Here is a 24,498-nt window from a genome sequence, read left to right as displayed (position 1 = left end):
GGACCAAAATGGTATCGGTTACTTAATGAAGTTAGAGACTGCAGTTTCTGCTCCAAGTTCAAATGCCTTGCTAATTACAAGATTCTTATTCTTTGGAGTTTGTAATTTAAAAAAGAGGTGGCCATGTAACTGAAGTTCTCTAGTCTAATGTGGGAAGTGTTAAGTGCAGTTATAGATAAAGTCTATGAAAGTGTAGAAGACTGAGAGTTTAGTTCCAACTGGAAGACCTTCTTGGAAGACTCCAAGACTTCTTGGAGAAGCTAGGTTTTTAAACCAGGTCTTAGAGGGTAGGTAGGATGTTATTAAATAGATTAGGGTAAAGGAACATTCTATTTTGGAAAGCCCTGAAGCAAAGGCATGAATTTTGGGAAATACAGAGCTTGTTTGTGGAACAGTTCATAAAAAATAAACATAGAGAGCTTGACTTCTATGATGAGCAAGGGAGAAGTGGAAAAAAAGCAGTGGAAATTAGCGTGTGTTATACCGGTAGTTATGGTGACTACAAGCATGTACAGAGCCAGTATGACAGAAGAAAACAAACAACTACAGAAAAGAGAACTATGCATCCTAGTGTGCCCATGGCCACCTTCAGTCTGAGTAGCTGCTAAAGGCAGCACTTCACGTTTATACCAGAAGTTTTAACAGTTCTGCTGCGCTTGTGTGCGCCTGTGTGATTACTCGCTCTCTCACATGCTGTCTCCCTCTCGTTCTCTCTCTCCCTCTCTCCTGTGTGCTCTCTCTCCTCCCTCTCTCCCCCCCTCTCTGCCTCTCTCTGTGTGTGTGTGTGTGTGTGTGTGTGTGTGTGTGTGTGTGTGCGCGCGCGCGCGTGTTTCTGCCATAATCACGAGAACAGTACTATGATGTATTCCCACACTGTACCCCTCCAGCTCCTCAGTATTTGCCTGGAGAGTGAAACCCTTTGTAGACTGGTTACACAGAAATATACATTAGTGCTTATTCAACTATAACACTATGGATCATAATATCTGCCTGTGTTTATGTGTCTGAAAAGAGAAGGTAATAATTAAAGGCTGTTTACCACACTTTGGCTTGAAAGACTGATTCTTTGAATCTGAGACTGCAAAGTACAAGTTCCAGTACCTGGATTTGTTATTTTCTCTCTCTTAAATTTATTTACTTTATGCTTTGGCTCTAAAGAGCCATTTGGTTTTTTTTTTTTTTTCTTTTTTTTTTTTTTTTTTGGTGACAGAGTCTTGCTCTGTTGTCCAGGCTGGAGGGAAGTGGTATGATCTCAGCTCATTGCAACCTCTACCTACCAGGTTCAAATGATTCTCATGCTTCAGCCTCCTGAGTAGCTGGAACTACAGGCATGTGCCACCACTCCTGGCTAATTTTTTATTTTTAGTAGAGAGGGGGTTTCACCATGTTGCCCAGGCTGGTCTTGAACTCCTGGGCTCAAGCGATCCATCCTCCTCGGCCTCCCAAAGTGCTGGGATTACAGGCGTGAGCCACCACACCCAACCAGAGAGCCATTTGGTTTCTTGGCGCTACATGCTACAATAGTCTTTCTGTCAGTATTATTCTTCTAGGTAATACACTTTCTATAATTTCAAGTTATATTCAATTGCCTTTAAGAGGTTTTCTGTTCTCCCAGAAGGGCATATGCATATAAAATAGCATTATACATTTGAACTTGCCATAACTAGACTTTTTGAGATGTTGATTGCTATATTGTGTTTGACTGTATAGAACAGACTCTATTGCAGAGATTTTAAACATTTTAGTTCATTTATTTTATTAAAAAGTTTTTATTTTATTTAATTTTTTGAGATGGATTCTTGGCATGTTGCCCAGGCTGGTCTCAAATTCCTGGGCTCAAGTGATCCTTCTGCCTCAGTCTCTCAAGCATCTTGGACTACAGGCACACACAGCCATGCTCACCCATTTATGTTACATAACAAGAATTCCAGAGGTAGAGAGTTGTTGGCCTAGTGATGCTACAAAAACCTATGCTCATCCTATTCTTTGGCTCCCTGTCCTCAGCAGGCCAGCATCTTGCTAATGTTTATAAGATGGCTCTTGTGTTTCCAAACTTTACATTCTTATTTCAGGCAAGAGAAATGGGAAAGGATAAAGACTGCCCTGCTGTTTCTGCTCCTCTTTATTAAGAAAATAAAAGGTTTCTATAATCATTAGCAGATTTCCCGCTAAATCCCACTGACTGGAATTGACTCACATGGCTCTCCTAGCCACAAGGAAGAGAATAGCAAGCCTCTTATCTTCAGCAGGGCACAATCTACCCTGATCAAAGTCAGAGAGAAAGGGGAATTTATTTGAAGTAGGAAGCTAACAATGTCTGTCAAAGTACTGTGCTTAAAATTTGGTTATTTTACCTGTTATTTTAAGGAAAATGACATTTAATCAGAATTTATATACAAAGAAAAAGGAAAACATTCACAGCCTATCACTTTTTCTTTCCTTACATTATAAAACTATGTAATATAATTTCTTATGACTACTTTTTTGTATAATAGTATAGGTTGTTGGAAATACTATGTTGTGTTTGCACCAGAATACCACTTTTCATTCATTTAAATGAAGTGACAATTTCTTTTTGGGGGAGGTGATTTGAACATTGTATAAGTATTTTAGATATTCTTGTTATAGACAGGTTTGTAATGAATAAATGGAATTTGTTTTAAAGCTAAATGGTTCTTAATACTATCACAACTCAAAGGTGAAGTATTTCCTCAAAATCTAGTGAAAAAAATTTTGACTTCTGGTATAAGGAAGACTTTTAATATGTTTTAGAAAAATACATTTTTGAAAATCTGAACTTAAAGACTCAATTCAAGGTATTTGAGGTTTTTCTACCATTGATCTTACCTTAAATAATTTTAACTTTGTTTTACTGATAAGAGGAAATGAATCAGTTATTCAGTTTGTGGCATATTGTCACAGATTTTAAAATTTAACAAGCATAATACATATTAACAGTGTACACAGGTCCTAAAGTAGATTTTGTGGAAAATAAAAAAGAAGTATAGGCTTGAGCATGGTAGTCCATGCGTGAAATCCCGATACTTCTGGAGGCTGAGTGAGAGGATCGTTTGAGGCCAGGAGTTTGAGGAGAATAGCCTGGATAACATAGTGAGACCTCATTTCTCCCCCGTGCTCCCCCCTCCCCCCAAAAAGACATAATTTTTGTTCTTGGGGCACTAGTTGGTGAGATAAAATAAACAATGAAAGTGTGATCAGGTATCAGAAGTTTGGCCAGGCACGGTGGCTCACACCTGGAATCCCAGCACTTTGGGAGACCGAAGCAGGTGCATCACTTGAGGTCAGGACTTCAAGACCAGCCTGGCCAACATGGTGAAACCTCGTCTCTACAAAAATACAAAAATTCAAAAATTAGTCGGGTGTGGGGGCAGGTGCCTGTAATCCCAGCTACTCAGGAGGCTGAGACAGGAGCATCGCTTGAACCTGTGAGGCAGAGGTTGCAGTGACCCGAGATCGCACCATTGCACTCCAGTCTGGGTGACAAGAGTGAAACTCTGTCTCAAAAAAAAAAAAAAAAAAAAAGCTCTATAGGAATTTAAGAAAGTAAAAGTAACTGTCGAGTGATTACTTATAATGGAAGAAGTAGATACTTAAGGCAGGGCTGTTTGATGTGGTGGGAAGGTACAAGGTACAAAGAGCTTCTCTTTCCATCTTTATCTGTTCTTTTATCCATTCAGCCTTATTCAACTATTTGTAGTGTCTGAGATGTTCTGTAGACTTTGATACTTCTATACCTTTGCATTGCCTTTTGTTAGTTTTTGAAATTTCCTTGTTTGTCTGATGATCTCCTATCTTTCGAGACTCAGTTTGAATATCATCTCCTCTGAGACATCTTCCCTGAACTTTCTGGCCAGAATTGGCTGCTTCCTTTTCTTTTCTCCCGTAGATACTTGTATGTATGTGGGGTGTTTGTGTGTGTGTGTGTGTGTGTGTGTATGTGTTTCTATTTATAGTCATCACATTGCACCACTTATTTACTTGTCTGTGTCACAAGCTTGTGAGCTTCATGAACATGAGGATGATGTCGTATTTATTTTCAAATCACAGTGCCTGGTGTAGTGGTTTTGTACATTGGACCACTTAATGAATGTTCTTTGGATGAATGAATGGATGGGTGAATGGATAAAAAGAAGGAATTATCCTGGAGTGTCTTCATGAGTATTGGGAGTCTGTCCAGAGGGAACTTATATCGTAAGAATACTTGACCCAGCAGGAATAGTTTGTAATTTGTTAAGATTTAGAAATAAGATTGAATAGGCAAAGCAGAACTTAGTTGGCTGTGGGAATTTTAATAAGTATTGGAGTTATATAAAATACAATGTCTGAAACTGGTCTTTGAAGCCGCCACTTTTCCAACATACTGTACTTTTGTATTTTGTAGTGCCTCCACTTCTCATTCAGAGAATTCAGTGCATACAAAATCAGCTTCTGTTGTGTCATCAGATTCCATTTCAACTTCTGCTGACAACTTTTCTCCTGATTTGAGGGTATGTATACTATTTTAAAATTCTGATGAAGTACTTTCTGTTAGATATTTGTGGCTAACACTATCAGTATAACTAATTTAGCAGGAGATACTGATGGAGTATTCTCATAGACCCTGGTTTACAAAATATCACAGAATAGGCCAGCAAATTTGGAATGCTTACTTATTTGTAAAAGAAAAATGTGTAATTCATATCTGAGGTTGATCACCTCTAAGTTCTTTGCCAAGAGATGATTAATGAATTTTTTGTGGTATAAAAGATTTTTATGATTATTCTCATAATAGTAACCAATAATAGCTAACATTTATTGAATACATACTGTGTGCCAAGCATTGTTCTAAGTGCTATACATGAATTATCTCTTGTAAAACATTCACCAATTCTGTCACCAGTCTATGGATGATAATAACTTGTAGAGATTAAGTAATGTGTCCAAGATCTCATAGCTAATAAATTCTATTGCCGGTGTTCCAGCCCATGCAGTCCAGTTCGGGAGCTAAGTCACTTAAACACTGTGTGATAGTTCCTACACATCTCATTATAGTTTGTAAGTATTCCTCTATTTATTAAAGGTCTTGTTTCTATGAAATTAACCACATTAGCGATATCCTGTAGCACTCTGTACATTTCTGGATTCATCTACTTTTCTATAACTGCTTGTCTATGAATGATTGAAAAAATGAATTATATGTGTAGTGCTAACCCTTTAACCTTACTTCATAACTTTTTTTTTTTTCCCTAAAAAACACAAAACAATAAACATTTATTTCTCATGGTTCTGGAAGCTGGGAAGTCCAAGATCAAGGTGCTGGTAAATCCATTATCTGATGAGGGTATGTCGTCTTGTATCCTCATATGCTGGATAGCATGTCAGAATCTTTTTTTTTTAATTTTTATTATTATACTTTATGTTCTAGGGTACATGTGCACAATGTGCAGGTTATTCCAAACAAGTGGCTGCTTTCTTACTGGTTACACTTACACAATTTTAGCTACAACATTGTTTTCCTTAAGGAAGTCATTTGCTGTTGAGCATATGTTGAGGATACTTATATCATTTTCATCCATTTCCCAGAATTCAACAAGAAGACAACATCTGTAAAATCTTCTGCATATTTGTCATTACCTTTTGTGAAATTTCATAAAATATTAGATTGGGAGTAGCATGATTTTAAACATCACTAAAAATTAGAAAGGCTTATCTTTGTAATCTGGATATATCTTGCGCTAATTATGAAAACGTCATGCTATCATTAGCTGTTATCTTCATACAAAGGGCAGGGTTCATTGTTAATAAGAATGGTTATAAATCCGTTGTTGCTTCTCAAGTTGTTACTATTTTAAAATATATGTATCTAACGTTTGTTTATTCATTACATTAATAAAAATCCACTAAGGGCTGATAGACTTCTTAATAATTTTGAAATGTCTTGGCCTACTTCTGGTCACATTTCATTAGTTAAAAGCATCTTTGAATAACAACTAACCTCATATTGTCACTGATAAAGAACTCATACGAGGAATGAAGGAATGTCACTTTGGCTACTTGCTTATGCCTATGTTCTACCTGCTGTTTCTTGTCTGAGACGTTTTAAACCATTTGTGTGTACTTGTGAGTATTAGTTTAAACTACTTAACTTGACATACATGTGAAGTGCAGTACACTGCAGGATGCTGAAAATGGATAGATGAAGGAGGATTCTCCACTGTCAACTTCTCTCTGCATGTAGACCTCCATCATTTCCTCAGGACAACATGAATATCATAAATAGTGAATGACTGGCTTATATTTGGACAGAATGAGGGCCATAGTGCATAATGTTAATCTCTATATAAAATATTTTAAGGTTTTCTAATTTTTCTTAAACTTTTAATTTTAGAACAGTTTTAGAGTCATAGAAAAATTGCAAAGATAATACAGAGTTCCCATCTACTTTGCATCCAGTTCCACCCATTATAACATATTAGTAAGCTACATTTGTTCCACATAATGAACCAATATTGATATGTTATTATTAAAGTCCACACTTTATTCAAATATCCTTAGTTTTTACCTAATGTTCTTTTTGTTCTAGGATCCTACCCATGCAGGATGCCACATTACATTTAGTAGTTATGTCGTCTTAGGTTTCTCTTGGCTGGGACAGTTTCTTAGACTTTTCTTGTTTTTGATGACTGTATCAGACTGTATCTTGTTTTTGATGACTTGATGGTATTTTATAGACCATATGACATTTTACTCATTATTCAACTGGGGTTATGTGTCTTGGGGAGGAAGGTCACAGAGGTAAACTGCCATTTCATCACATTTTATTAAGGGTATGTACTATCAACATGACATCACTGCTGATGTTAACCTTGATCACTTGGTTGAGGCAGTGTTAGGTTTTTTCACTGTAATTATTCCCTGAGCCCCTCCGCTACCCACATACTGTACTTTTCGGAGAGAAGTTGTTATGCACAGCCCACACTTAAGGAGTAGGGGGTTATACTCTACCTCCTAGAGGGTGGAACATCTAACAGCATTTTTTTGAATTCTGCATGGGAGAATTGTTTCTACCATTTATTGATTTGTTTAATCTTTTATTTATCTTATGGATTCATGGATATTTATTTTATACTTTTTGTTACAATCCAGAACAACTTTATTGATTCCAGCTTCAAATCGAGAGTTCTTTCAGTCAGATCTTTTGTTCCTTTGCCATACTCTCATCATTGTGTTTTTGAACCCTTGCTTATTTTCTGGCCTGACAAGATGCTCCAGACTCATAATATATATTTCCTCTCTCAGTTCTAGAATCATCATCCAGTTTTCATAGGAGCCCTGGTTCCTTTTTTTGGAAAACAATATCTAGCCACTAGGTGTGTTTAGTTGTGATTTTTTTTACAAAAGAAAAAGTAACAAAGCCTTTTTCTTCTGAGGCAAAAGGTCATTTTGCACATGTACAATTTTGAGATAATACAATGGGTAGGGTGATTATAAATGCACATTTGTCTGGAATAGACCTCTTTATGCCTGTTGTCACTTCAGGTTTAACGTTGGACGTAAGTGTCCTGAATTACATGACTACCTTAGCACTAGGTTACAAAGGGAGTCTGTCAAATTTATACATCAGCTGTGTTTGCAGAGTTCAAATGTATCCCCGTTAGTGCCTTATAATTTAGGATCTTTCACAATTTAGGAAGACCCTCACATTATTTTTATTTGCTGAATAAGCAGATAGCTGTTAGATTAAGGAGAATATGGTTTTAGGCAACAAAGGTTAACTGTTCTTTCCCTAGGAGAGTGCCTAAAGGGGCAGAGAAAAAAGGAAAAGTACTATGTTGTTAAGCTACATGTTACCCATTTTTCTCATTTTTAAAGGTATCTTTAGTTGTTAAATATATCTTTACTTGAATTATAGTCTTCACTTGCTGGAGGGAGATGAATGAGTAACATTAAATTAAATGTTAGTATCGTTTAAAAAATCCAGCCTGATTTCAAATGTATATGTGGATTTCTCTTGCGGGGAAGGTTGGGGTGGGAGAAGGGATGTGCTTCTGATAATTAAAAAAATGTCTAGCCTGCTACTGTGGTAGATATTCATACATGACTCATCTCTTTTAACTTTCTCAACAATCCTGTGATCCAGTTGTTATTATTCCCATTTGACAAATGAAGAACCTGACAGTCAGAAAGGGTGAATGAAATCATGTGCTTAGCGGCACAGTTGGCTGTTGCCCTTATTTTGTCTCACGTCATTCATACTCTTGTAGGATACATTACTGGGAGAGACTCCTCCCACAATTTTGCTGCTAAGCTTTTTTAAATGCTAAATGAAATTTTCTTGATTAAAAAGGAGTATCTTTTATACATTTTGGGGGGTGAAAATAGTGGTTTCAATATTACTTTCTTAATAAATATTTGAGAAATGCTTTTCTAAGAAACCAGAAAAGGAGAGTTTTATAACAAAATTTGATTTCCTTTTTCAATTTTTTAAATTGATGATTGCTTTTCATGTGTATACCTTTAGCAACCATAAAGTGGTAGTGTTTTAATTACAGGCAAAACTAACTGCAGACAGTGATGTGTTGCATTTTGACTGACTATGGTTTGGCTCTTTATATGTATGATGAAGGGTTTGGTGTAGCGTTATTGAAAATTATCATTCACAGATGATTTGAAGTTGGTTAACCTCTAGGCTTCCAGTTCTTCACACAGCCTCATTGCTTATTTGTGTCCTGAGCCTTCACATTTTATAAGCTCCTTTAGTAACAGCTTTTAAATAGAAAGTGTAGAGAACATAATACATTGAAAAGCTAATCCATTTTCATTAAAAAGATTAAATTGTGTAGGTTTTTTGCTATAGGTACTGTATGATGGCACTTTCCTGAAAGGATAGTGCCTTAGTAGATTAACAGCTAAATATGAAAGCCTTTTCTATTAAGAATTTTGTATTCAAACAAGATTTGTTGCCTCTGCATTAGTAAAGCAGAATGGAAAATGGGCTGGGGATGGAACTAGTGTAGATATATGTTGAACTTTGATTTTTCAAGTGGAATTCTATTTGTATTACTTTTTTGCCTTGTTATCCTTGTTTTTATGGAAAAAGTCTTATAGAGATGTAATCCGGTAGATGTATTTCGGAAAAATTGGGCACAAATCCAGGCTTTGTAAATGGAATTATGCTTTTCTGGTGACATAATTGTAGTGTTTTCTCTTTGCTTCAGTTGTTCTCCCTCTGGAAGTAAAACTTATTTAATTTCAGTTTTAAAACTTAAAAATGTAGTATTCTTTTATGTAGAATTTTAAGTAATGCATTTTAAAGAAATAACTCATTTGCAATTTTTAAAATTAGGCTTGTTTTTACTAGAACGTATTTCTGAAGCTGGCCACTTAGTAGAATTAAGAACCCAGGGAACTTATGTCTGGTTGTTTATTTGCTCACTGGAGAATAAATCCCATAAAATATAGGATTTTAAAATTCAAATGCATAGCTTCACTTATTTGTAAGTTATAATTTTTATAGCGCTGGGTTTTAATTAAAGTATGTGCCTCAAATGGTGGTTATTGAAAGATAAAAGTCAAGCTATGTAATAGTTCCTTTCCTTTGTGAAGCCTGTGGTTTTATACCAATGTTTGTCAACAATTCAGAATTAAATATTAAATAGAATTATGTCTTTTATGTCTTTGTTTTAGATATCTTATGTACATGTATATGATAAAGGATATATTTTGTTCATAACCATCTGTCTTGTCTTGAAGTATGTAATAGCTTAAATCAGGCAAATGTGTCTATATCTTCAAAATTTATGTTATGCATATTTCCTTTACAAACTAAAGGCCAGAAATAATTGGATTTTTTTTTTTTCAAGAGGGAGTCTCACTCTGTCCCCTAGGCTGGAGTGCACTGGTGCTGTCTCAGCTCACTTGCAACCTCTGCCTCCCAGGTTCAAGTGATTCTCCTGCCCTAGCCTCCCCAGTAGTTGGGATTACAGGTGCTTGCCACCATGCCTGGCTAATTTTTTGTATTTTTAGTAGAGATGGGGTTTCACCGTGTTAGCCAGGATGTCGATCTTCTGATCTCGTGATCCACCCACCTCGGCCTCCCAAAGTGCTGGGATTACAGGCGTGAGCCACTGCCCCCGGCCAATTGAATTATTTTTCAGTTAGACTATGTCCGTGAATGTGATATTAACATGTACTGAAAATATGCAGATCTATTTAGAATGAGTTAAGGTGTCTCATAGAGCATATGTTAGATAGTAAATAGTGTCTATCACATAATGATTATTTTAATAGAGAAGAAATGATTGTTAGCATTTATTTATGATTAACATCACGACCTCCCTTACCAACAATATCAACTCTTAAGAATCTAGGAATTGAAAAAATCAACCTTAGCCAGATAAAGGATATCCATCAGAACTCTACAATAAGCCTCATACTTAATAATGAAATACTAGAAATATGTTCATTAAGCTTAGAAACAAGATGATTACTATCGCCACTTTTATTCAGCATTATGCTGGAAATCCTAGCCAGTAAAATAAGAAAAGAAAAATAATAAATGATACAAGAAATGAAAGGAATAAACAAAACTTTCATTATTTGTAGAGGATTGTCTGTATGGGAAATCTGAGAAAATCTATATACAAACTACCAGAACTAATTATATAGCTTACCACTGTTGCCGGATATAAAATAACATAAAAAGATCATGCTTCTGTACATTAGCAAAAATGTTTAGAAAATGTGATTTAAAGAAGATCCCAGTTACAACAGCAACAAAAGTACTTAGGAATAAGTTAAAATGAGATATGGAAGAACTAGATGAAGAAAGTTATAAAACTTTATTAAGGAAGCTAAAAGAATATTCAAATAATAGGATGAGTAAATTCAGTAGTCTGGAGATGCAAAATATTTTCAAATATATCTGTTAATTGAATATAATTTCAAAAAAATTCAAAAGTTTGTTTTGCAGAACTTGGCAAAGTTTTAGCTGACTCTAAAATTTATGCCAGGGTAAAAGGTCACGATTAACCCAGAGGAAAAATAAAGTGGGGAGATTCACCCAATCAGGCATAAAGCTAAAGTAAATCAGAATAGGAATAAAGCAGTCAAGTTTAGGAACAGACTGATGTCTGTAGGAACTCTGTATATGACAGATGTAGTATAACAAATCAGTGGGAGAAAGAATGAACTATTTGGTAATCAATGCTAGGTTGGCCATGTTTAAAAGCAGAAGAGGCTGAATTTCTAACTCATGCACACCAACTGGATTCACTAGATTGAAAACCTAAAACTGAAAATAAAAACTTTAAAATTCTAGAAGAAAATATATGACAATATCGTTATGATTTATGATATCAGGAAGAATATTTAAAGTAAGACTCTAAAGTATTAACTTTTAAAGAAAAGCTTGTTATTTTTATTGTGCTAAAATTTACTAACTTTAGTGACAAATTCCGTATGTGAAGATTATGAAAAGACAAATCACATTTTGGGATAGTAGACTTGCAAAGAGTATGTGTAACTGATAAAAGATTAGTACCCAAATATGCAAAGAGCATCTACAAATTAATAAGAGAAAATGCAATCCAACAGAAAGTTGAGAAAGTCTATGAACAAGAAATTCAAGGAAAAATATGTACATAATGTTTAACCAATATATTTTAAAATGTTAAACCTCACTATAATCAGGGAATCAGGGATATGTCATTTTTAAAGCAACTGAAAAAACCTGTTTCACATTCATCATATCAAAACAATTAACAAGTCTGATAATACCAAGGACTGTTTGAAAAGTGGGGCAGTGGGAATTCTCATACAGTGCTGAAACAGCCACAGTAGAGAGAAATATAGCAATATCTACAAATGCTCATTCTTCTTAGCAGTTCCAGTTTTACTAATGTAAAAAGTCCCACATTTATTCCAGGAGACTGGAATAAAGATCTTACTTATACATTATTTGTGTGCATGATAAATGTACATTATTTGATAATAAATTGTGGTATATTCTATGATAGAAGGTATCTAGCTAAGTAAATTTTAATACACAAAACATACTGTATATTGATTATAGACATATATGCAGTTGAGAAAATACAAGCTCCTCCTAAAACACACGAGTAATGGGTATCGAGTATCTTACAGTTTCCCTCTTGCTTCACCACATCACCAAAGGCCTGTTTACCTCAGTTCTTTTTACCTAGTACCTTGTACATGTCTGACTTACAAAAAAATTACAAGGTACACTAAAAGGCAAAATTTATATATAAGAATTATAGCTTTCTATTATAAATATAGTAATATAAGAGAAAGAAAAATTCTATAATAACAATTAAAAATGTAAAATATCTAGGAATAAACAAATATGCACAAACTATGTGAAGAAACTTTAAAACTGCTGAGTGGTAAAGATGAATACTTAAATAGAAAGACATACCTTGATTCGAACAGAAAAGCTCAGTATTTTTAAATTTTAATTTTTGCTTATTCTATAAATATAGTTAAAATTTGACAAGATAATCCTCAAGTTTGTAATGACAAGTCTAGAAACAATATAAATGCCTTTCAGTGGGGAGGATGATTTTAAGATTATTTATATGTTTACTATTGAGTATGTGCAGTCTGAAATGAATGGTGGATCTCCATTTGTTTTTCAAGATAGATTAAAAATCCAAGGACAGAAGAACATTGTGAATAATAATCTCCCATTTGTTGGCGATAGTAGGTGGAGTGATAGAAGAGGCTGTGGGTACATAAAGAGGTGATACTAGTTAAGCACAGGTAGAATGGAAAGAATGAAGACATGTTTGGAGGCTATGTGAATAATTCCAAGTAAAAGTTGCTAAAGGACATGTACTAGGATAATGACATAATGCTTGGTAAAAAACAAATCTGAAAAAATTATAAGTGAGTGTAATGTACACAAAGCTACCTGAACATTGCAGATTATGGGGAGAGAGGAGTCAAAGATAATGATTCCAGGTTTCAGATCTGGTGACAATATGTGGTTCCTTTCTCATCTGCCCTCCCCTCCTCTGTGTACTTTGCTGTTCCTTCTTTTATAAGTGGGGTAATGCTAAAGTTTTCTTTATCCGTTGTTTTCCCCACTCTCTTTCTTCCACATTCTCTTTCTTCTTTGTGGTTTCAGCTGTCATGTCTTTTTGGATGACTTCCACATTTTTACCTCTTGTTCTGATCTCTTTCTCAGCCTGTGGTCCTTCATATCCCTTGCTTGCTTGGGATGTTATGTTATGATCATGGTCTTAGTGTAATCAGACATCTGTTCAATTCCGGCCACTGTTGGGAGATATATGTCATCTTGGAAAAGTTAAGGGTCAATTACCCCATTTATAAATGAGCATTATAACCTTTCAAGAGTGTTAATGGCACTGAATGAATAATGATCTTCTAAAAACAGTACATAAACTGGGCTCATTCTCCTTGGTATGAAGTGAAATGAAAGAAATTTAGATAATATATCTATCTACCTATCTTCTGTTTTTCTTGTTTTGGGCAGATAATCTATTATAAGCCATCATTTATTGGAAAGGACTGTCTGAAGTATAGCTCAGAAGGACATCAGAAGGTGTGGGGCTAGTCCTTATGGATGGAAAAGTGGGGCTACATTAGTGGTGTGGGAAATGAAAGGAAGAGACATGACAAAATGTAGAAATAGATTAAATACGAGAGTCAAGGCAGCATTAAATTATGACTTAGCTGATGTATAGAATAATGTGTTACCCTTTAGAGATACAGGAAGTTTTTACAGAAAAGTTAAGGAATTGACATTCCGTTGAATGTACCTTGTGTGGTGAATTTGTTACAACTGATGAAACGATACTGATACATTTTTATATTAATACTAAAATACATAGTTTGCATTAGGGTTCATACTTTGTGGTGTGTATTCTATGGGTTTTGACAAAAGTATGATGGCATATATTCATTGTTACTGTATCATGTAGAATAGTTTCAGTGCCCTAAAAATCCCATTTGCATCACCTCTTTCATTTTCCCCTCTCCCTGAACATCAGGCAATCACTAATCTTTTTCTTTGTCCACATTTTTGCCTTTTCCAGAATGTCATGTAGTTGGAATCATCTAGTGTGCAGTCTTTTCAGAGTGGCTTCTTTCACTTAGTAATATCCTTTTAAGATTCCTCAAGTCTTTCCATGGCTTGATAGCTAATTTCTTTTTATTAATGAATGATACTCCTATGCATGATGTACCACATTTTGTTTATCCATTCACCTACTGAAGGTCAGATTGCTTCTAAGTTTTCACAGTTATGAAAACTTTTATTTTAAGATTAAAATCTGAAAGTTTTTATTGATATTAGGCATTCGTTTCTTAGGGCTGCTATAATAACAGAGTACCACAAACTAGGTGGCTTAAAACAACAGAAATTTATTCTTTCATAGTTCTGGAGCCTAGGTATCAGAAATGAAGATGTTAGCAGGGTTGGCTCCTGCCAACCAAGAGAGCTTTGAGGGAGATTCTATTCCATACCTTTCTCATAGCTGCTCATGAGGGTTAGCCATCTTTGATGTTCCTTGGATTGTAAATGCATCAGTCCAGTCTCTGCTTCCCTCTTCACAGGGCATTCTCCCTGTTTCTTCACATTGCTGTCTTCTTGTGAGGATACCAGTCATATTGAATTAGGGGCCCACCCTACACCAGTTTGACCTCATCTTAACTAATTATATCTGCAACAACCCTGTTTCCAAATTAGGTCACATTCTAAGGCACTGGTGGTTAGACTTCAACAACATTATTTATTGGAGGGCACAGTTCAACCCGTAGCATGAAGTGATGCTTTCTAGGCCATTCTTCTTTAGATAGTCATCGTTTTTGTTGTTGAATTATGGATGGTGATGTAACGTTTTCCAGCTTTGACTAGTTGTGGTTTCAGCTGAAAAACCAAAGTGTCCTTGACTGTGTTATTAAAAAAAAAGGGGGGGGGGGCTTCCCTATGCTTGATCTTGGATGTACTTTCAAATGTGTAACCAGTAAGATCTATCCCAGATGCCAGTCTGTGGCTTTACCTTGTTAGAATTTTTGTTTGCATGGTTCATTTGCCCACTTTTGTGGTTTGTCAGTCAAGTTGTAGAAAACATAGAATAAAGTATAATTGATATAAACAGTTTTCTTTAGAAGGATTATCCAACAAAAAATAAGTTACTAAGAAAATCCTTTTCCTCTCTTCTGGGTTTTAGTACAGTATGTAAAAAAGACTGTGGAGGATAGTTTATAACTGTATAGACTCATTTTTCCCTTTCAGGTGGTGATTATTTAGTGTTTTGCAGATTTCAGACAAATTCTTTCCTGTTTTTCTACCATCTAACCACTCCATGTGAAAACTGACTCTTAAACTTGCCAACTTCTAGATCCAGTTTATAGTACTTTCCTAATTGTGTGTGTGTAAGAGAGTATATTTTTGTGTTTGTGTGCCTCTGTGTGTGAGAAAGAGAGGGAGAGAAGAGAAAGGAAAGGAGTGAAAAAAGAAGTTAAAGTTACATGGAAAATTACTGGACAATTTGAAAATAATTTGATAAAGTGGGCATGGAAGAAAATCAGAGCTGGAAAGGGAGGGATACCAAACTGATTATGTAGTAGGAATAAAAAAAGAATTATAAATTTTAGTCTTGTGTCTTTTGTTTTCAAGTAAGAGTTTTAATAAGATTATCAGACTTTTCTTCTTGATAATAAAATGATTGAATATTGTATTAAATGCTATCAAATAGCACATTTTATGGAATCTTACCTATTGATGTGGCCAGAGCTCCAGACACAGGCAGGGTTCTGATGCATCTGATAGAAAGCAGGTTGGCTAGCCAGTTAGTAACATTATTTTGACCCAATAAGAGAAAGTGCTTAAAGTATTCTAGAGGATTTCTCCAGTAGCGAATTTTCTTCCCTCATATCTGAGGGTTATGTAACTTATTCTCCACTAAAGATATTTACATGTGAAGGCAGAAAAACCTAATGTATTCTCCACTAAAGATATTTACATGTGAAGGCAGAAAAACCTAATGGACCAGACTGGCTTTGCTCTCTTGGTTCCTAACCCCCATTTTAACAAGATACGTTCCTGGTGTTTTTGAGTTGCCTCTCTTGTTTTGACCTCACTTCATTTATTCATTGAATCTGCTTTCTCTCTTCTTCCATTGCTGACATATCTGAGTTGCAGTTCCTGTCAAGTAAAAATCATCAAGTATTATTCATATAATTATTTCTATTTTTTTATAAGCCTAGGGTCAGATTTGATCAGTTTTCCAATGTATCATATTTCTCTTTATTTCTGTTACCATAGACTAATCCAGGATTCTGTTTCCTTTCGTAGATTATCATCATTTCATCTTCATCCTTTTCGGTTCCGTTCCTTCCTTGACCATGCCATCTGCCCCTATCAAAGGCCTACAGTGATTTTTTTTTTTTTTTTTTTTTTTACATGACTGGTCAAGTTTAAAGTCCTTGACTTCTCCCCAGTATTTTATTATAAAAATTTCTGAACACAAAATAAAGTTTACAAAGGACCCAGCTGTATCCACCATCAGAATTCTGCTATTAACATTTTACCCTATTTCCTTGTTTTTATCTGACATCCATCATCTGTGTATCCCTCCATCCATCTATTCATCTAACTTACTTTTTGATGCATTTCAAAGTAAATTGCAGACATCAGTACTTTTCCAACTAAATATGTCAGCATGCAAATAAATATATGTGGTTTTTCTTTTGATATAAAATTTATACCTATTGAAATACAGAAATCTTAAGTGTACATTCTGTGAGTTTAGAAAAATGCATACACCTGTACAACCCAAATCCCTGTCAAGATGTAGAACTTGTCACCCCAAATACTTTCATCATGCCCCTTTTCAGTCCACACTCTCATTCTCATCCCCATAGCAACAACTGTTTTGAATTTTTTCATACTGGAGTCTGTTGCAGAATTTCATGTAAATGGACCCATATGATATGGACTCTCTTGCTGAAGGCATCTTTGAAATCCTTTACTAGGATACCCTAAACTTTTACTCCATTTTTATTTCTCAAGCCATCTCCTTTATTCTCTCAGGTAGACATTATTCTGTTAATTTTCCTAAGTTGTGTCAGATTCTTTGGAATATTGCAGCTATCTTCAGTCCTCATAAGAAATGAAAGGGAAAAGATTTGCTGCTTTCCTTAGAACCGTTAGATGCTTACTGTTCTGTAGCTGAATCTAGAATGTAGTAGTTAGGAGTCAGGGAGAGATTGACTTATGGTTCCCTATATGACATGCTTTCTCAAATATTAATCCCTTTGATGAGTATTAGAGAAAGTGTGTCATACAGGGAATCTCTAGAGCAGAGAAAAAAGCATCATGTGAATAGGCCATTTTGGTAAAAGACAGTGAAAACTTCTGTTGATGCTTCTATTATGTGAATAATAAGTACAGATTTTCCTCGACCTGTGATGGAGTGACATCCAGATAAACCCGTTGTAAGTTGAAAATACCATAACTTGAACCATTGTAAGCCAGGGACTGTCTCTATTTTTTGTTGTTGTTGTTTTTTTCATTTTCACGGTGTTTTGCAAATCTCTTTATGGTGCAGGTATCTTGATTTCATAGTTGCTAACTTTTAAGGTGGGTATTAATATCATGTTAATAATAAGAATGGTGAAACTAAGACTAAGAGGTCAGTATGGTGGTAGTGAATGTGGAGTTTTTTTAGGAGTTCTTAGGATATGAAACGTAAGGTTTTGCGGTACACCACAAATCCCTTGTATATTTTAATTCTGATTTTCCCTTTTTAGCTGAATTATAGTTTAAGGTATTTTTTTCTTTTTTTTTTCTCTAAAAGGTATTTCTGGGTTGTATTTTCTGAGACCTGGCTATCTGAGAATGACATCCTGCTGCCATTAAACACTTTATGGGAGCATATTCCTTCACAGCTTTGATGACATTTTGTTATTGTCTTGTAGAATATGGTATTAGAGATAACCTTGAAGCTAACTTGATTTTGCTTTCTTCAAAGGTAATTTTTTTTTGCCTATATTCTTATAGTTTATATTTTAATTCTTTTAGTTCAAAAAAATTTGCCAGGGTGCAACTAGATGTGTCTCTGTTCATTGATTTTGGGTGGAACATGGTAAATTCTTCTGATCAACATCAATTATGTATTGGACTTTTTGCTCCTATTGATTTTTTTTTTTCATTTAGAAAATGCGATTATTTTCTTGATTATTTTCCATGATGATGTTATCTTTGTTTTTTTCCTTCAAATTCTTACAGCACTTTTCAAGTTTGCCCTCAACATTAACTCTGTTTTCTGAATAACCAATGCAATTTGTTACTAACTCCATACAGATTTTATTTCTGCTATTACATTTTTAAATGTCCTTGCAGTCATTTTCACTCATTTCTCTTGTTTCCTTGTGTCTCTCTCCTTATGGCTTTCTGTTTCTACTCTATTTCTTTTTTTCTTTTTTCTTTTTTGTTTTTTTAGAGCAGGGTCTCACTCCCATTGCCCAGGCTGGAGTGCAGTGGAGTGCATCATGGCTCACTGAAGCCTTGACTTTCGGGGCTCAGGGTAATCCTCTCACCACAGCCTCCCGAGTAGCTGAGACTATAGACCCGTGATGCCATGCCTGCCCAGCTAATTTTTTTGCATTTTTAGTAGAGACAGGGTTTTGCCATGTTGTCCAGGCTGGTCTTGAATTCCTGGTTTCAAGCAGTCCACCCACCTCGGCCTCCTCGAGTGCTGGGAGCATAGGCACGAGCCACTGTGCCTGGCCTTCTCTTTCTGTTTATTAGAAAATACGACTTATTTCCTTTTGAGTGTGCAAAGTACCTTATACTTGTTTTTACAAATGCCTATAGAAAATTGTTTTCAGAAGACTGCTTTTTTTTTCTTTTTTAAAGTTTCGGGTTGATACTCTCTTTTCTTTGTCTTTTTTTTTTTTTTTTTTTCCCTAGGCCTTTTTTTCCCCTAGTCTCTTTTCTCTTGCTTGATTAAGTATAGATTTGTCTAGAATCAGTGTTTGTCAACAAACACAGGATCTAGATTGCCCCATCCCTGTTCTGTTCACTTGAGTGCTAGTTGGAGTTCCTTTTCCTATCTCCAGTGTAGAATTAGTTGTTTATATACAACCTTTACATATGCCTATTGTTAAAAGTCTGTCATCTAGAGCAGCTCTGCTGGACAAAGATAGGATCTTGTATTGCTTCTTTTCATTGCCTCGCTCTTTGACATTCTGGTCAGAGAGAATATAAGAAAGCCTATGTGTGGTTCTCAAAGTGTGCTACTTGCAGGAGTTTTCCTGTCTCTTTTCTCACTTTATAAAATTTTATGAGGATTCTATCTCCCATGTTTCTGTGTGCCTTTGCCAGAACTACCCTCCTCTCTTCTATACGTAACATAAATATTTTCCGGGGTTGCTGGTCCTTTCTGAATGTAGAAATGTAGAGAAAGAGGAAGTCATGTGGAACAGTGCTGTCGCAGCCACAAGAAGGTATACATGTGCAATATGGGAACTACTGCCCAGCGTTGTAAGTGACATAAACGTTGTATTTCTGAGTGAGGTGGTAGACCAGGGGAAGAATAAAGCATTTTCCTTTCTATAATCTTTCAAATGGTTGATTTTTTTCAGTATACTCTGATATTTGTTTTGTTTCTTTGGGTCTAATTTTGTTGCTTTCATAATTAGTAGAATTATTAGCAGATTCTGACAATCAGTTGTTTGAACTTCTATTATTATTAATGATGGACAACACTTATTACATACATCTTATGTGTTAACACTGATATAAGTGCTTTAAATGTATTAACTCAGTTAATTTTCATAACAACCTGTGTGTGGTACTATTGTTATCATTTTATAGATGGGGAAAATGAGGCATAGAGAAATTGAAAATGTTGTCTAAGAGTACCAAGTTAGTATGTGGTGCAGTCAGGATGTGAACCAAAGTCTATATTTTTGTATATGGCCAGTTTTTGCCTTTTTAACCGCATCATCATAGGCCAGTCCTCCTTTCCTCTCTTCTTTCCTTCTTCTTTTCTTTTATGACTACATAAGATTATTTAGGGACTGGCAACTAGATAGCATTTTTAAAAGATAACCTTTAAAGATGACTTTTCTGAAGTTTAGATGTGGCACATAAAAATATATATGTATGTATATACTATTTCTTTAGGTATTGCATTAAAGTTACTTTATGAAACAAATTGTTGAACTTTCAAAGAATGAATTTGTTTAGATTGCAAATTTATTGAAAATAGGTTAATTTGTTCTTTGTAGTTCTTAGTTATTGGCCGCAGGTGAGCCAGATTGCTGAAGATGAAGGAATTAATGGGACTGGAGACAAAAATTTACTGTTTGACAGTGAAAGAGGTGGGAGGAGGTGAGGAAGGCTTTTGGTAGTTAAGGGTGGATATATTTAGCATATGACAATTTGGGTGTGTCTCTGTGTTCTCTGGGTTGTAACTCTTTAGAGAACTGTTTCTGTATCCACGTTCTTGGAATATAGGGCAGCATCCTTCACAAGCTAACTACCTGGTAATATTTGTTGATTATGATTTTATTTAAACTCTTTTTCAACAAGATTATTTATCAACATCATTTCTAAATTCTCTAAACATTAAATCTACATAAGAACTTAATTTTGTCTGAGTTTAAATGTACTACGGCCCTTCAGCATTGCTTTGGAATTCATTCAACTATAGTTCAAATCTATACACTGGCATTTTAACTATGTGATCTTGAACTAATTACTACTTTCAGCTGCTTTTTCCTCATCTGTGAAATGAGCATATAATACCTCTTTTATTGTTAGGCTGTCTTAGGATGCAGTGCAAAAACATGTAAAATTTTTTGTATAACAAATGTAGAGTGCTTTTGATATGATTTAAGCACTCAGTAAATGCTTTCTAGAAAAACATTAACTTCATATATTATACATGCCAACACTACAGTTTTAACAAATTTGATTTAAAATAGTGTATGTGATATGATGTTATAACTTCAAGAACAAGCATACTCAGTTGAAATATGAGTGAAAAAGTAGCCTTTGAATAAAAAAATGTTTCTTTTTTTTGTCTTTCCCACCCCAGGTCCTGAGGGAGTCTAACAAGTTAGCAGAAATGGAAGAACCACCCTTGCTTCCAGGAGAAAATATTAAAGACATGGGTCCGTAATGGTATTTTTTGCTTAATGTCCTCCGTTCTGACTGTGCAGAATGTTCAGTACTCTCAGCATACAGAGAATAAACTGGCTGTCAGAGACACCTCCTGTCTGGCAGAACTCTTTACCTGCAGCCTTCCCAGCATCTTAGTGTGTTCTACAAACGTAGGCCTAGACCCGCTGCTAGTGTTTGTGTTTGAACTCTGGGAAACATGCAAATTGAATTATACTTTGCCTCTTCTCTGGTTTTACTTTCTTTAAAAGTAGGTGGCTTTTTGCTAAAACTGTTGCTAAAGCCTGTGAAGGAAAATTTTATTATTTTGAATTACTACATTCAGATATTGAGTTGCCTAGATAAAAACATTGAATTGTCACCTTATACAAGTAATTTTTCTTAAAATACCTTCTCTTCCTTCATGTCTTTCTTCTCTGAATAAACTCAGGTTAATTTTTGGCTGAAATACGTCATCTCCATTGCATCTGTTTGTATGTAGATGCCCTTCTCTGCCCAGCCTAATACTTATAATATGGACTGGAAACTATGAGCTTATAAGCTGTGTTTTTTTTCCCGTCATGCTTCTGTTTTGTTTCATCTGTGTGATAATCTACAGATATCTACTCATAAACTCTGAGAAATAAAGTAATATGTTAGAAGAATGAAGTAAATGATTTCTTAGTTAATATAACTACTTTCATTTTATTACCAATCATAATTTTTAAAAAGGATTTTAAAAATGCTTAATTTTACTTGGCTAGGTGTCATTTCTATGTGTAAAAACAAACCAAAGGGAGGACCTGAAGTCTAAATGGATTATTATTTACTAAATTTAGCTTCCTAGTCCTTAGCATGGTATTTGTCTTTTCTTGCTCTTGACTCTTGATTGAATAACCTCTCAGTCTTTTTCTTTTCACCACTCAGCCTTATGTATACACCAGGCTCTCAATCTGAACTACCTACTTACATTTTTTCAGAATTGGCTATTATATAATGATAGTAGTTATTATTATTGAGTGCTTACTATCTCAGTCATTCTCAGAGAGTATATTCTTGAGAATAACATCAACCCCATTTTATAGATGAGGAAGGAAACTAAAGCATAGGGAGATAACCTAGCTAATAAGGTTATATCTAGCATTATGACAATTTCTTTTTTCTTATTCTGAACTTAATGCCGTAATTGCAGCTCCCATTATGAAATATGGCTTTATTAAAGACCTTCAAGTTACCACTCAGTCTCCTTTGTTGGCTCCTCTTCCTTTAATAGCAACACGCCCTAGGACTTCATCCTTGATCCATTTCCCTTTTCCCTCCTGTATACTCTTTTCGGTTGACCATATCTAAATTTGTAACATCACTTGCCATATATTGGCTGATGACTCTAAAATTTGTACCTCCAGTGTGAAACCCCTGTCCTAATGTAAGTAAACAAATGCCTCTATCTTAAACACAGATCCTTGAATATCCCATAGGAACCTTATATCCAACATCTCCAAAATGGAAATCATCACGTTTAACCCCAAACGTACTCTTTTTCTTGCATTCTCTCTCTCATTTGACATCAATACCAGTTGTCCATTTATTCAAGTCAGAAATCTGATTGTCGTACTAGACTGCTCTTTTTTTCTTTTCTGGACTCTTAACATCCAGTCAGTTACCTGACCTGGAGGAGTCAGTGTCTAAGAATTTCTTGTATTTATCTTCTTTTCTCCATTGTCATGATCTCCTGAGGAATGATAGAGGGTACAGAACAAAGCAAAGACTAATGATGATAATAGTAACATAGGTATAAACCCTTGAATTTTTGTATTGTACTTAAAACTTTAGAAGCACTTTTATGTGTATATTATCTCATGATTTTAGAATAAAGGGTAAGGTGTAACAGAAAAGCACTGGCCTGAGAATGACATTCCTGTGGTGGGATATAGGATAGTAAGGCTGAGTTTTCTTACAGGAGTAAGAAAACTGACTCTGGAGGGAATCCAGAAATGTTTTTAGTAACCTTGAATAAAGCTTTCCTAGTCGAGGTAAAACTTCATAAGGGAAAAATATTATTTGTGCAAAGCAAGTTTGTGTATTTTTATATAATGATAGGTTCATTTAATTTTAAAAGCTTCCCTCTAAATGAAATGTACATTGGAAACAGTGATTTAAAAAAAGTGGTTTATACTTAAAATCTTCCTAAGGGAACTATTTTGAAGGTTAGAAATGATTGTGAAAAGATCAGTCTCATTTCAAATTCCATACAAAGCAGCCAGTCCTTCGAAGTGTTGAATGAGAAGCAAAGTCAGGAGGTTATTAAATATATTTAATGGCCCCAAGTTTTCTCAGAAGCCCATTGAAAGGGTCTTAGAAAGTTGTTGCTCCACAGAATTGTTCCTTACTTCCTTGGAATGATGAAGATACTCCTTTATCTGCTGATTTGGTGTAGTAATGACATACTAGGAATTTATGAATATTTTAAGACATTATGAACTGTGGCATTTTAAATAATATTTTGAGATACTGATTCCTAAGTTATCCTGCATAATCAGTTAATGCATATTTTACAAAACATAATGCCATGTAGATCCATCGTTTATTTAATAAAACATTATTTGTGATTATTTCTTTACAAAGTCTGGCATCAGTTGGTCAGCAGTACAATATCCTCTTCTTATACTGTTATTTTTCTAAGAAATTATATTTTAAATGTGTGCCATTTCACCTGTAAAATTTTACCCATAAGTATTAATCAGATCAGGAGTTTGTGGAATAACATATGTTTTGGACATTGCATTTTTGGAAGAATGTTGACAAACTGGACTGTGGGCAGAGGAAGATCAGGAGATTGGGGAGGTTACATAGAAACTGCAATGAGATGATGGCGACTGTGCCTTGCCATGCTTATTTTTAATACCACCATTACTAGTACTCTTTCACCCGTCTCTGCTGCAGCTACCCACAACTGTTTCATCTAGCCAGGATAGTAGCCCCTTTGTTTACTTATGTTCTGTCTCATGGGATGAGAAGTCCCTCCCCCTCTTCAGTCTATCCCATTTAATTCTATGTTTCTTCCCCAGATTAGTGGAGGGATGGAAGCTTGGGTTGTAGGATTCTGAGGTCTCTGGAAATTACTGGTTCTGTTATTTTTCAGCATAAATTAGTCTAGGAATCATAACAATTTTATAAGATGAGATACCAGGTTTTAATAGCACATAATATATAGTAAAATGTGGACTTCTTGCCTTTTCAGCCAAAGATGTAACTTATATATGTCCATTCACTGGTGCTGTACGAGGAACTCTGACTGTCACGAATTATAGGTTATATTTCAAAAGCATGGAACGGGTAAG

General features: G+C 35.1%; 1 protein-coding gene across 14 annotated transcripts in view; it reads left to right on the top strand.

Moving 5' to 3' along the window:
• Positions 1-24,498, top strand: part of MTMR2 (myotubularin related protein 2) — an 86,377-nt gene that overhangs the window by 33,879 nt on the left and 28,000 nt on the right. For 11 of the 14 annotated variants that reach the window (XM_045371141.3, XM_005579404.5, XM_074015101.1 and 8 more), the window contains 3 exons: positions 4,403-4,508; positions 21,096-21,171; positions 24,399-24,493. In XM_045371141.3, the coding sequence (XP_045227076.1) occupies positions 4,403-4,508; positions 21,096-21,171; positions 24,399-24,493 (277 nt within the window). Of the gene's footprint in view, positions 1-4,402; positions 4,509-4,982; positions 5,056-20,348; positions 20,387-21,095; positions 21,172-24,398; positions 24,494-24,498 lie in introns of those variants that run through there. The other 3 variants (XM_005579408.5, XM_074015100.1, XM_065528906.2) reach the window with 3 other exon arrangements.

This window comes from Macaca fascicularis, chromosome 14, assembly GCF_037993035.2.
Source record: "Macaca fascicularis isolate 582-1 chromosome 14, T2T-MFA8v1.1".
NCBI classification, from domain to species: Eukaryota; Metazoa; Chordata; class Mammalia; order Primates; family Cercopithecidae; genus Macaca; species Macaca fascicularis.
The sequence above is the reverse complement of the archived record's forward strand: the minus strand, read 5'-3'. Positions and strand labels throughout refer to the sequence as shown.